This window comes from Aulostomus chinensis, chromosome 3, assembly GCF_037954235.1.
Source record: "Aulostomus chinensis isolate RoL2024-O1b breed Wild chromosome 3, RoL_Achi_v1.0, whole genome shotgun sequence".
NCBI classification, from domain to species: domain Eukaryota; kingdom Metazoa; phylum Chordata; class Actinopteri; order Syngnathiformes; family Aulostomidae; genus Aulostomus; species Aulostomus chinensis.
The window spans coordinates 23,985,397-24,000,222 of NC_141322.1; the positions used below are offsets into that span (position 1 = coordinate 23,985,397).

The following is a 14,826-nucleotide window of genomic DNA, read 5'->3' on the forward strand; positions in this document are numbered from 1 at the left end:
CTACTCCCTTTAAAAACCACAGGATTTCTACCAAGGACACAACTGGACTTTTTTTTTTTTTTTTTTTTGATTTCCAGACCAGAAAATTGTTTTGTTTCTTTGATGTCCCATGACTGTTGTTGTGCAGGGATATCATTGTGCGCATGGACATGTCCTCTCCTTTCCTCATAGTAAATCACCAACGAAACAACAATACACCAATACAAAATGCAACGAAGAAATCCTGTCCAAGGCTCGTGACACGATGGCTCTGATTTAAAAAAATTTTTGGAGTTATGCTGCTGTGCTTTGTGCACAAATGTGCACAGCATCTTTCATTATGGGGAAATTCACATAGAATTTTGACTGTGGAGTTGCTGCAGGTATTGAATTCATTTGCATGGTATATTTGTATATCCTGTTATCAAACAAGTTGAAGGCACAGTCAAAAGTACGTAAGCAGACCATCCATAGCAGCGGGACTCTGTCTGTCATGTCGCGATATTGCTGTGAACTTCCAAATGTTTGTACTGCGATGCATCCTGTGAGTATAGCTGAGCACGTGTGTATTGCGACCCACCTATGTGCCAGATCTTGCTGTGTGAATAACAAGAAAACTACTGATCCTGTGAGTTCACACCAGGTTTTGTCAGTCAGTGGCACACACACTTTGTGTTTCGTGAAGATAGAAATGTGCCAACAACGTGTCTGACCACACCTCTTTTAAAAATAATCATGAGTGCATAGATGGGCACAATTAACTTTGCTATTAAACAAAGAAGCACCAGACGCGAGCTGTGTTGGTTGGGAGCTAGCAAAGACACTGCCGCTTTGCTGTGAGCTGCAAATAAAAGATAGAGTTGCACTTTGTTTATGTTTAAGTTTGCAATTCCTGTTTCTTGTAATGATAGACACCCACATATACAGCTTTCCTCTAGGTCTTCGTATGATATAACACCTTTTATTTAAAATGAGTGGAATGTTGCTGATCTAGATCCATCTTTCTCTTTCCAGGAGTTTTATGACCATGCAAAGTTCCTCTGGCAGGACGAAGGTGTGCGGGCCTGCTGGGAAAGGTCCAACGAATATCAGCTCATTGACTGCGCACAGTAGTAAGTCTCTTCCTTTCACCTTTATACATGCAACTGCAACTACAGGTGCTGTGCATATAATCTCAGGATTCTCTCAAGTGCAGGCCCACTCACAAAGACATGCTTTCTTTGTCTCCCTGTTTCTCTTAAATTCGCACATTTGTATGCACATGCACAACAAACCGCTCAGTCAGCACACTGCATTGAGTATTTGGGTGTTTTGCCGTGTGGTTTGTATGAGTGTGAGGTGTCAAGGTTCATTGGGTGACAGCAAACGCTGTGCCACCTTGACAGTGACAGGCTGTTTGTTCTCCCTAGCTTGCATTAACATTGAGAGGGTTTATATCCACAGTTGCAGTCCAGCTATATTACAGCTCAGTTAGGCTATTTGATTGGAGGGGGGACAATTGATATTTTCACTGGAGCATGGTGGCGCTATTACAGGTGGTGGAAGTCAGACTTTATTCCGGTTCACCTTTTTTCATCACATACCACAATGTATTAACCAGAAGTGGTGAGCCTTTCCCACAGCAGAAAAAAAGGCAACTGCGTAAGCTGACGAAGTATCACGAAGGAGTTTTGGTTCAGTTTGTTGTATGAGAAGGCCAGATGTTATATATATATTATTCAAATCTAAAAAATAGATTTCTATATCCTATAGATCTTACTTAGCTCAAAGCACAGCTTTCCATCAAACGGCTGTTGGACCGCCGTTGTATCACCAGCAGTGTGTTGGGCTGCCTCGTTAAATGCCTCAGGGATGTTGACATGGGCGCTCGCTCCAACCCTGTGATACAGAGGTTAGCGTGTCCTTGAGGTGCTTCTCCAAGTTAAATTTGTAGTGTTAACATCTTTGGTTAGCACGTGTTTGTAGCGTGTCTGCACTTGCCTTCTTGACCGAACTAAAAGTGGAGCGAATGAGACAAGTGACAACACTAACACAGTAGTGTTAGTGAGTGAGAGGAGGCGGGGCTGTGCGAGCATCACGCTTCAGCTCTGTGTAGGTGGGTGTCAACTCAGAGTGTGCGAATAATCGCAGCTGGTGTGGGTGGTATTGATGGAACATGAGTATTGGTATCGTCTCAGATATTCAGAATCGTACCTAGAAATAATTGGTGACAGAAATATATCTGCGTTAACTGCACTGCATGAACATCATTCACAGTGAATGATGGTTAAGGTGACCATTCCCAGTGTGGATGTTAGGTTTACAGATGCATTTTAAGTAATTGATTTCCTTTTGAACACTGATGGTGAGTAAAGTTCACTTTTCACCAAATAAATCACTTGTTTGACTTACATTTGAGAGAATGAGCACGGTGCCATGATGTTATCAGTCGAATTATTGGTATATTTGACATCAAAGCTCCTGAATGTGTTTGCGAGTCCAGCTTCAGTTAGACTGAACTCATCAATCGCCTTCTTTTTTCCCCCCAACATTAAATGTACAGACTTGTTCTGCATGCATGGTCTCAGGTGCTTTTTGCTTCTGTGTGCGACTGAAAGTTTCGGGGGAGGTCAGGTGTCAGTAGTGGCTCTTGAAAAGATGACAGGAAATATAATTGTGGAGAGAGTTTTGAGGTTTGGAGAGTCTCCTCCTCTGATCCCCTCTCCTCTCCTCTCCTCTCCTCTCCTCTCCTCTCCTCTCACCTCTCCTCCACCCAGCAGCTCCAGTGTTATGGATCAGATGCTGGGCTGGGTGGCCAGACCGGAAGTCCTCCCCTCCCCCCTCTGTGTGCTTATGTAAATGGAGAAGCAGAGAGAGGGGAGGGCTATTTTTAACCCAGGCAGGCTGCAGAAGGAGAAAGAATGAGCGAGTGTGTTAGAGGAGAGACAACTTCAGTATTATTGATGAAGGTTGTTAGCGTTAAATGAAAATGTCACCCCTTGATCAGCATGGGCATAGTCATGGCACACTGTACACCCCCGCCTCAGCTCTTTAGTTTTTTTTCCTTCAGCAGTTATACATCCGATCGGTGTGGTGATAAGAGATGAAAGGGAAGAAGAAGTTGTTGGGGTGATGATGCTTTGTTGTCTGTCTGATGAGAAGGAAGTCACAGGAGCTTCCCTGGCTGTCTTTGCTCCGTCATGCTCATCTGTATTGTTTTTGGTTGTTGTTCCTGAAGCCTTATATGGTCACATGCTTTGTGTTTGGCAATGTTGTTGTCCTTGATTATTTGTAGATGTTTTGTGTTTGGTTCACATTGGTTTGTTAGTTCGCTGTCACTAGAAACCCTGCAAGACGGAGTTGTGGGCTGGACAGCGCTTAGTGCCATGTGAACGACCAGGAAGCATTGAGGTCCTCATTCAGAGGCGGCGTCTGAATTCTGTTGTGCCTTTAATTTAAGTTTGACTTGAATAAATGCGAATCTGCCAGTCTTGGGAAAATGGCTAATAATATTAGCCTAATATTGTGTTACTTACGAGCTCACTCACTGGTTTACCAGGTATTTAAGTCGGCATTGTAAATTTAGTTGTGTTGCTGATGTGTTGCAGAACTTTTTATAGTTCTGTAAAATTCTGAAAAATATATGATAATGTTTTCTAATAGCAGATTTATATGTTGAAGAATTCTCTGGATCCATCCATACCACTTATCCGTTAAGGGTCGGGGGAAGGGGGATTGGAGCCTATCCCAGTTGACATAGGGCAAGAGGCGGGGTTCACCCTGAACGGGTCACCAGTCCATCACAGGGCCATCAGACGCAACTGGGGTTCAGTATCTTGCTCAAGGATACTTCAACATGGTTATGAAGGGAAGTTAGGATCAAACCAGCAACCCTTCAGTTGCTCGACAGCCACTTTGCTTCTGAGCCACGCCACCCTCCGAGTTCTCTGGATGAGGTGGCTAAATTGAGCTGTAATTTCAATGTGTTAAATCACATGAGCTAAATTTAACACCATTCTGGTTGTCAAAATATTTTGCAACTGTTAACTTAACTGTTAATCTGTTTGAGACTGAAAACACATTGCAAAGACATTTGATTGGTCTTTGAAAGACGACAATTTAAAATTTTGGGCAAAATTTTGACATTTTAGAGTTACTGACTTCTAGATTGTGTATAGAAATAAATCTCATTTAAGATCTTAAAAGCTGAAATTTTATATAATAAATAAAGAGTAGCCTGGAGCGGCTCAACTGACTGAGAGCAGTTTGTTTTAATGTTCTTGTGATAAATGCACGTGTCTTAATTGTTATTTTTTTACTGTTTAATCACTCGTCAATGACATCACGCACCATCCCCACCATCAACAAATACACACCTCACCCAGCAGTCATTTTAACTGTCAAAACAGTCACAAGGCTCAGTGTTACTTTTTTGTTGTTGTTTTTGGCTTTTTTGCTCAACGGGGAGGAGTGTGTTAGAAATGTAGCTGCCCAAAGTCAATTTATAATCAAATCAAAAACAAGAACAGTATCTCATAGAAGTAAAACAACAAACATTTAAAAAATGGTGCTACACCTTCTACCCAGATGGGACTTTTTACCTGTGAGCGAGCGCCCTGGAACTTCAGCGAGATCGGATGATTTTTAGAACATTGTTGTATTGTAAAAAACAGGCATCATCCGATTAAATTTTCTTAAAGGTCCATACATTTTTAGAAAGTAAATGCAAACAGAATTATGTTGTGGAATGAATGTGAAACTGCTCGTTATGTGTTTTTAACGTGAAAACTGGTAGCTGGTATCCTCCTTAAGATGTGTCAGCAGCAGTCGGCAGCTGTATTTTTTCTATTTTCGTGGTGACGTATTTATATCACAGTGTAACAAAAAATAAGAAGGATACTCAAAATATGATTCCGCCTGTTTCAACCCTCTTGTGTGTATTTAAATGTATATATCAGGGGTGCAATGGATGACGGCAGTCAGACATGGACGGTGGTGAAAGAAGAAATCATTAACGGTCAAAATGATCTGCTGATTAGCGTCTATTTAAACTCTCACACTGGACTGATGCTACAGATACAGCATTTACGCAACTGTGTGACTGGCCCTCAGTAACCGAATGTCTCTATTCATTTAAATATAAATCACGCTTGATTCATTGTCAAAGTCGCATCATTATTTTCGCTCATTCAGCGAGAGCGAACGACGGGGCACAAAGAAAGAACCGAGAAATGGAGCCAGCCATTAACTTAAAATGTTACAGGGCAGCGCGCTGAAGAGCACACAAGCAAATATCGCAATTAATCCACACATCACACTCGTGCAGAACCGGGTCACGGATCATCACGGTTGCATCGCTAGTTAGCTCATCGTGCTGTTGCGAGTCATGTCCTCATTGAAAATAATACTGGTATCACAACATGTCACCATCGCCAGTATGCCACCACCCCTAACACACCCGTGTGTGTGTGTATATCTCCATCCATTTTCTACTGCTTATCCTGTTGAGGGTCGCGGGGGGGCTGGAGCCTATCCCAGCAGCCTTCGGGTGAGAGGCGGAGTTCACCCTGGACGGGTCACCAGTCCATCACAGGGCCAACACATAGAGACAGAGAACCATTCACACTCACAGCCACACCTACGGTCAATTTAGAGTATCAATCAGTCTCGTCTCCATTTGCATGTCTTTGGACTGTGGGACTCGAACCCGGAACCTTCTTGCTGTGAGGCGACAGTGCTAATCACTGCACAACCATGTGTATGTGTGTGTGTGTGTGTGTGTGTGTGTGTGTGTGTGTGTGTGTGTGTGTGTATTATTTACACACACACACACACATATATACATAAACACATACATATGAATGTGTATATAATATATGTATGCATATGTATGTATGTATGTATATATATATATGTGTGTGTGTGTGTGTATATATATATATTTATATGTATATCTATATGTATATATGTGTATATATATGTGTGTCTGTGTGTATATATATGTATGCATAGATGTACAATCCACTTCTGTTTTGTTTCATCTTTTGTCCATGAAGTAGAAGAACAGTTAAAGCAAATGAGACTCAGCTGTAATGAGTAAATAATGCTAAATAACCTACATAAACATGAATGTAGAATTAAACTTTTTATGGTGTGGTTTTGCAATGTCAGTGGAAAGATGAGAATAAATCTGTAAACAGTGAGAGTGTGTATGTGTGTGCGCATGTGTATGTGTGTGTCTTCAGTGTTACAAGTCTATTGCAAGGCATGTCAAGCATCACCGCTGTGTTTATTATCTGTTGATTCTTTGAAATTTCACCCCAGCAATAATGTGCCATCATGTGCCGGAGTCCCCCTGATTTACTTCCCGGCGTCCTCGCTGAACCCCCGCCCCCCGTCTCTATGATGTGTAGTGGTGTTTTTGCAGGGACATAAAATGGCTGGGATTGAGTCTCTGACTCATCGCAAGGAGGGAGGGAGTGAGGGGAAGAGAGAGAGAGAGAGAGAGAGAGAGAGTGAAGAATGAGGGATAGGCGAAGAAAAACTGATTTTTTTTTTAAAGGTTTGACTTAGTGGGATCGATTGGTGTTGTGTTGTTACTCTGAATATTGGTACAAGTGTTAGTGCAGATGTGTGTGAGCAGCTGCTGTGGCTGCATAGCGTGAGTCAGGTACATGTCAACGTGTTTCAGCGAGCTCACTTCAAGACGTCGTTGGCAAACTTTGCTGCTGCAATCTCCTTGCATTGTGATTTTCTGTGTGTTCAGTGATTGAACAGGCCAGCGTTCTCATTCCATTCTCTCTTCTCTCTTGCTCTTTTGTTTCAATTTTTTTGTCTTTATGAAAGCAATAAATCTTTCTTTCTTTATTTGTCACACTTCTCTCGGAATTTTATTCTTTCATTAATTGTTCCCTTTTTACCATCCGTTTTGTCTTGTGTTCTTGTTTAATTTGCTCTTTTGTTCTTTGTTCCTTTTTTCTTGCAGTTCTTCCTCCTCTCTGTCTCTCTCTCTCTCTCTTTCTCTTGCTCCCTCTCTCTCTAACCCACTCCATTCCCTGCATGTCTGTATCTCTTTGTTGGCTGCTCTGCTTCTCTCTCGTTTTCCTCTATCAGTCGTTCTCTCTGTCTTTCTTCCTCTCTTTCTCTCCATGTCTGTGTCTCCCTCTTTCTGGCCCCACTCCAGTCGCACAAGATTTGGAGCCGATTGTCTATTTATAGCGCCTGTGGTTCTGTCACCATGACAACCAAACTGGAGGCCAGGGCGCCAGGGAGCTATTTTTGGAGCAGCGCTGTAATGTCAGACACAGCCTTCTCTCTATTTTCTTTCCTGCTCTTTCTCTGTGTGTGTGTGTGTGTGTGTGTGTGTGTGTGTGTGTGTGTGTGTGTGCGCGCGGGCGTGTGCATGCACATGTGTATGTTTGTGCATGTTTGTGCATGCGAGTGTGTGTTTGATTAAGGATCGGCTTGTGAAGACTTTGGTTTTGTTGGCTTGCAACGTGAAGCATTAACGTACAAAGCAGCAGTAAGCCCCTTGAACCGCTGCGCTACACGGGTTGTGAACGATCTTTTCCCCCTTCAGGAAGTGTCAGGACCATTTTCTGACTTGACTTGGTGTTTCGGAGGCTTGTGAAGCTTCAGTTTTCTCTTGCGTAGAAATCAATTTTTCTGTTTTAAACTCTAGTGTTAAAGGATTAACAAGCAACTTTTAGAGCATTTTGCTTACTTTTTTTTTTAACTTTCATGCATCATTTGTTACAGTACTATTTACAAAGCTTATGGCTGTTACTCATAAATGTGGTATTTCCAGAATCATTATAGATGTATCCAAGAGGGATTCTCGATTCCTCCTACCAGTTAATACCTTTATTTATGTAAGATTAAAAAGTTGATTTTTTTTCTTTATGCAGAAGTAGTTATCTAACTTTACTGGGTTCGCACTGCGACATGTGTGTTTTTCCTTTAAGAGAATAAAAAAACGTTGTCTTGGATTATTTGGATTGTTTTAGTGTCCCATTGAAAAGTTGATAATTTTATTGTTAGAATAAATTGTTTGTTGAATTTCTCTTGAGAATCGTGTTGATGTAAATTGATTTATGCAGATACTGAGGATTTTTAAAAGTGTAATCCTGCCTGTTGGCGTGCGCGTGTGTGTGTGTGTGTGTGTGTGTGTGTGTGTGTGTGTGTGTGTGTGTGTGTCACAGAGCTGTTGGGATACAGGAAAATGGTTTAAAGATTCTTCAGATTAACGTTGTTGGCTTTGCTATGATAGTTTAGTTCTTATTTATTCAACAATAAATGAGGTTTTCAAATAGAGAACCATTGCCAAGCAGTTTTATTTCGAGCGCACAGAGGCTGATATCAGATCATGTGATACCCGCAGTTGATAAAATACGACAAAAATGATTCCAGTGCAAACTGAGGCAAAAAAAATGCTAAACTTGAACATTTATTTAAAACTTTTGCTATGTTTTTTTGTCTGCTTATGTGCACTCTGACATGCACCCATATTCATTTAATTCCTTCGTCATGTATGTGATTATTTACATCACATGAACATGAATGCCCATGTGTAATCAGAAACTTAAGGTTGTAAAAAAAAAAATCCTTAACAGCATTTAGTTGCAGGTTGATGCATCTCCTTGTTTCGAAGAGCTAAAAGTTTTCCTTTACACAAATAAAAAGCTAAGCAATGTCAGTTCACAGTGACGATTTTTTTTCATTAATTGGCATTTTTGACAAAAATTTAATACATTCCGTTGATCAGCCAGATTTATTGATTTGTCACAAATTCTAATAAAGTAGAAAATAGAATATCATGATTTATACAATTACCTGGGAGACTTGTGTCAATCAGTAAATTAAAGCCCTCTTCTCAAACCAGATCATAATTATAAACTATATGATACTTTTAAGCTAATAATTTGTAATGATATTGGGCTCCAACTCTTCCGCATGTTTTGAGTTTCTGTGTATACTAGCTCATAATCTGGTTAATCCTTAGTCCTAATACTGCCACTTAAACAAGATGAGTGTATTAGAGGAGTGTATCAGTGTTGTTGGGCTGGCGTGCTGCTGCTGCGGCCTCAAGATATCACCTCCTCATACATGTGACTAGTGAAAGGCTGTGTATGTATGTACCCGTGAAACATGCATAAACTGAGCGGATAATTACAAAAGCATATTTAATACATTGCCTTTTTGATTTTTAATTCCAAAGCAGCTGCCCTGCCCCCTCCTCTCCCCAATTGTCGAACCCGCAAATCATCAAAAAGATATCACATTAAAACACGGCAGAGTTTATAAAAAGTAATTTATCTTGTCATGTAAATACTGGCTTATTTTCCATTGCCAGACAAGTGCCTTGTGTGTATTTCCAGAGTTTAGATCAGCCTGTCTGCTACCCCAGAATAACCCTGACAGGTTATACATAACACCGCAGACCTCTCTGTTACTGTGGCAGCCACTATTATTTAGTTCAACTTACTAGGCACAGTTATTATTGGCCCTTCTCCTATTTATAGGGAGAACTGCTAAAAATTGAGCAGTGTGTTTGTCCTGCGTGTGTCAACACCTCAGACCAGAGCTGCAGATAAACAGCAGTTTGGTGTGCAGATGTCGGTGGCAGCCATGTTACTTCTGTTACGATTAGAGCTGCAGTTGTGGTTCTTTTTCTATGTGCAGATAAAGTATATTGTGTTTTTATGAGCTCATTTTGGGGGATGCTTTGGCAGTGCGACGCTTGCAGTATCTGAGCTGTGAATCCGGGGCGGTAGCCTGCAGCCTGGCTGAACAGTTGTCCACTGAGGGCTCTGGGTGTTCTGGCACAGCCCAGGCTGTGTGATGTGGGAACAGCTGAGCCGCTCGGCCCCCGTTAAGAGCCGACGGTACCAGACTGGTTGGCTGTGTGTGCTTCATATGAATATCTGTGTCAGTGTGCATTTGCACTGAGGTATGCACCGGGGCAACTTTTTTCCTCAAAGTGTTTTCCACCCTCTGTTTCTTTTTCAGTCTCATACCGACACACTCTGAGTCTTTTCCTCCCTCTGTCCGTCCGTCCGTCTTGTCTGTCCAGCTTCCTCAGGCCCTGGATCCTCTCTTGTGTGTTACCTGCAGCCCTCTTGTCACATTTCACTCCCGCGTGCCACATTCCTGGTTATCTCAGGGGGGGTTTTCATGCCGGCCTCAAGAAGCAGCTAATAGCTAACGTCTTTCCTTTCTTCTTGTAAGAATAGTGGGCAGGCGATCAGTCAGAAGAGACGGCAGCGCGGGCCAGGAGTCAGACGTGGTGGGGAGTTTAGTGAGTAACCAGGGAGTAACCACTCTAGAACGGTGGTTCCCAGTTCTTTTACTTGGTGAGGCCTTTCAAGGGCTTTTTTCCCCCCTGGAATTTAGTTAGTGGAGGTGGTAAGTGCTGCCGTGACACATCTCGTCTTATTATCAGCTTAGTCACCAGATGACCAGTCGCCTCATTTATTACATACTTTGCTTAGTTTCCCAGAAGCTTTACATTATATTTTATACAAATGGAAGTGTAATGTTCCTGGGTCATTAGCAGGGGAGGGCTTTATTTTAGGCAGGCTTGTGCAACTCCACTGTAATATAAACTGGGCCGAACAGAATTTGTGACTTTTAACAGTTACATAGTTAACCAAATATTCTTTTTTTTAACTTGCTTTTTGATGATTTTTTGTAGAGGCCTAGTTCACAAAGATGAACAAGTATTCAAAAATCCTTTTTTTTTAAACGTTTTTTTTGCATAGAAATACATACTTAGTGTATATACATATATAACGAGAGATCTGAGAATGATTCTATATTTGCAGGCTGTTGTACCTCTGCAGTGTTTTACTGCCTTTGATCGGACCCTGGTTCTAATTGGATATTTTTAACTACGAATATCTTCAGATCAGAATCCCCTAAAAAAAAAACACCAAAAAAAAGGAGCGTTAAAAGATCAGTCGTTAATGTTTCCTCATTCATATTTTAATTGAAATGATAAAAGTGTGATTTTTGCAGGGAACATTTTAGGACAAAGATGACTTCTTAACTCTGTAGAATACATTTGCGGGCTGTGATAGAATCATCCTCGGCCATATTGTGACTTCCATAAAGTGGCGATATATTGTTCATCGCTTTCTGGTGAAAGTGGTTTTATGAGTATTCCCTGCTGATTGCTCCACCCTTTTAGAGGAATTGTGGGAAAACCTGCTGTTCTGCTGGATTAATGCAGGCTGGAGGGCCACTTCTGATAGTTGCCGTTGTAGTTTAAAGATAATCACCAGCGTCTTCTTAGCCCAGCAGAAGTTTACGGAGTTCATCTGACTGACTCATGTCGCTACTGTCAGAGCAGAGAACCTCCTGCTCCTCTCCTAAACAATGTCGCTTCTATACATCTGAGAGTACTGTCAGGATGGCTGGGCGTTCAAATGTGTTCTATCCTCTTGTTTGTTTCAAGAGTGTTTGCATGTTCATAGAAAAACTCACTCAGCTCATTCATTCCATGTTCACATGTATAATGGGGCAGCCCACACACACACACAAACACACACACTATGCATCCTCTTCAGCCTCGGGTACAAGAGACATTTTGTCTTGTTTTCCTGACTGAACTCATGTGAATCTTTTTACAGGCCAACTTTGAGTCCTGACTTCTTGTTGCCCTGATACAGAAATCACAAAAACATCATGCACACCTTGAGAAGCTGCAATGAAATATGCCACCTCATTGGAACAATTATTGTGTATTCATTGCTTTGTGACTAACACACACACACACATACACACAAACACACACACACACACACACACACCCCTGTACAAGTACTACTACAGCAGTTCCATTGACGAGGCTCCTCCGTTTGGTCTGACAAAGCAAACTGCTGCTTGTGACTCAGACTGGTTGCCTCTGATCTTACACTGAATTAAAACATGTCCCCCTGGTGGCCATCTAGGGTAAAGCATCCTCCATCTTTCTCTTGCTCTCTAATATACTGGGATCACTTTTGTGTGTGTGTGGGGGGGGGGGGCATTCATTTCTCACCATGTGCATTGTATCCATTGTGCGGCTGTAGCGCTTGTAGAAAATCGCCTGTGCAAATGGAGATGTTGCATTATTATATACGGTGTCATATCTGTCACTGTGCTGTGATGCGGCTGCAGGACTGGAGTCTAACACTTCATTGTGTGTGTTGTTTTTGCAGCTTCTTAGACCGGATTGACGTGGTCAGGCAGAGTGACTACACACCCACCGATCAGGTGAGGCGTCCCACACAGAAACACCTGCGCTGTCGTCATCGTTGAAAAACTTGAGCATTCATGAAGTGTTCAAACACTTAGTTGATCCACATTCATTAATCATCTGTAGTTTCATAAATGGGTTAATGTATTAAATGCTTGGTTCATTTATCAAGCATAAAATTATAAACAGAGGACAGTTTGACACGTCACATTAGGAAAAGTACCTGTGTCAATTGTAGCATTAATCAAAGCTGAATTGGTATTATACATGCTGGCTCACTGTCACACTGTCACTGCTTATTGGACACGTGAATACAAAAGACTATTAGCATGGCCTGTGCTTTTTATACTATGACAAGGAAAACTCTCAGATGTAAAAAGGAGCTATTCTTTGCTTCCAGCCCTCAAATTTGAGAATTTGCTGCTTTTCTGGCTGTGGAGTATAGCCCAGAGAAGCACTCGTTTATTTTGGTTGCAGTTCTGAATCACGGGGATACAAAAATTATTTTGTCACTTTTGTTAAAGGAACACATTGATTCTTTTTTTTTTTTTTTTGGAATGATGCTTATTTTCTATCCTCCCCAGAGCCAGACAAGAGAATAGGTCTCCCTCTCTCCTCTGTGCATGCAGGATTGAGCTTAGACCCACAGAGACTGACTGAACGCTAGTTAGCATAGCATAAAAAGATTCAAGATTTTTACCTGAACATACAGTGGGCAATTTTGTCCTCTTTCACAGAGTATAACTATCTCAGCAAGAAAGATTCTAATTTTGTTTCCCGATCCTCCAAGAGACAAACGTCGTCTCAAATGTTCAGCACGGCCAGGATTAGAAAGAGGAAAACCTCTTGACACTCATCTCCATTTTCTTCACTTGACCATTCGTCTTCTTTTTACCAAAGTAAATGTCTATGTCTTCGTCATAGGACCTTTTGAGATGCAGAGTGCTGACATCTGGGATCTTCGAAACAAGATTTCAAATAGACAAAGTCAATTTCCAGTGAGTTACCATGATTTACTGTATTTTACTCCATACCTGAGTGACGGGGATTTTCCACGAAACTGAAAAGAAGTTGTCCTGAATTCCCAGTATAACATACTGATTGTATAATTAATAGTCTCCTATCATCTTGTAGTATTGAGAGTCACAATTTTTTTCTTTGAATAGCTAACAGGTGTCTTCCTGCTAACTGCTTCAGTTTATAAAATCTTAGAATCTGTTTTTACAGAGTTAATAAAGTTGTAACTCGCTGTTTCTCTTAGCATGTTCGATGTTGGAGGTCAGAGGGATGAACGTCGAAAATGGATCCAGTGTTTTAACGGTAGGATGTTAGCAGCTCAGGCGCACGGCAACGTGTTTATTGAAATTCCAAGCAGAGAGCCGATACATGATTCTGTTTTATGATAGTTTTATCCATGTTTGATATGTTCATCCTCTTCTGTGGTGTGTGTGTGTGCGCAACACAGATGTGACAGCCATCATTTTTGTGGTGGCGAGTAGCAGCTACAACATGGTGATCAGAGAAGACAATCAAACCAACAGACTACAGGAAGCTCTCAATCTTTTCAAGAACATTTGGAACAACAGGTGAGAAACACCTTTTCCTCCGGGACTTCCCCATAAACAAGTGATGCTTGATGCTCCCATGGGTGATCACATTCACTCCACAACATTCACCAATGCTACGGCCTCCTGCATCCACTCTGCGTGCACAGACTGAGGCGATGAAGTTGTTTTATCATAATGTTTAGCACAGTTTCCAAATCCAACATTGCTAACGCTTATAAGTTTCATCATGTTCACACGTGTTGGAGTGTTCAGGTTGAAGAGCGCACACCACTTTACAGTGAATTTGAACTGTGAACAGATAATGAAAGTCCATGGATGGACCGCTCATGGTAATGATCGAATAGAAGGAATGTATTTGAAAGACTAAAGTAGTGGTACTTCATTTGACACATTAAAATTTTATAATTTATCCAGCTGATAATTCCATGTACTTATATATTCCCCTGACAGAGGCAAACTCACTTGTCCTCCTGTTCACCATTCAGATTGAAGTATCACGTAGTTTAGATTAACTGAGATATTTGTATTTATTAATCCTCATACTAATCTTGAGTGAATATTTAGACTTTACCTCTTCCTGTGTGTCTCGATACTTGTTAAGAAACCAGACATACGTTGTGATGTATTTTCCAAATATAAATGGAGTTATTTGTTCACCCGTGAGTGTGGCTGCTCTGTGCTTGAGAGAGTGAGAGTACGTAAAAATCATGTGCCTTTCTACAACTCTCTTCTTTCAGACTGCAGTTCCTAATAAACTAAATAGAAACTTTCTGTTGTCACTGGCCATTGTCAAAGGCAAACTTGGTGTAGGGAGATAGGACTGGTATTAGCAACCTGGTGTTAGCAGCCCGACTGTAGCAATGCTGTGTACAGGTGATCCCAGAGATGCCAGTGCACGGCTACAGCAGCCTGTTTAACCCATTGTTTAATTCAATATTCTGTTTGTAACAAAAGAACAGAGGTATTCATTGCCCAGAGTCATGGGACTGAAGCTACACCTCTTAGTTTAAAGTCAGTGCTGCGCGAGCACCGCTTTACCTCGTCACAGTTTTGTCAGCTGTT

At 41.4% G+C, this 14,826-nt stretch overlaps 1 protein-coding gene across 1 annotated transcript in view; it reads left to right on the forward strand.

Annotated features, from left to right (window-relative positions):
* The window catches only part of LOC147268343 (guanine nucleotide-binding protein G(s) subunit alpha-like), a 28,163-nt gene that overhangs the window by 11,546 nt on the left and 1,791 nt on the right, over nt 1–14,826 (forward strand). Inside the window, exons 5-9 of the mRNA XM_086199856.1 lie at nt 994–1,091; nt 12,159–12,213; nt 13,121–13,194; nt 13,458–13,516; nt 13,662–13,782. Of these exons, the coding sequence (XP_086055982.1) occupies nt 994–1,091; nt 12,159–12,213; nt 13,121–13,194; nt 13,458–13,516; nt 13,662–13,782 (407 nt within the window). The remainder of the gene's footprint in view (nt 1–993; nt 1,092–12,158; nt 12,214–13,120; nt 13,195–13,457; nt 13,517–13,661; nt 13,783–14,826) is intronic.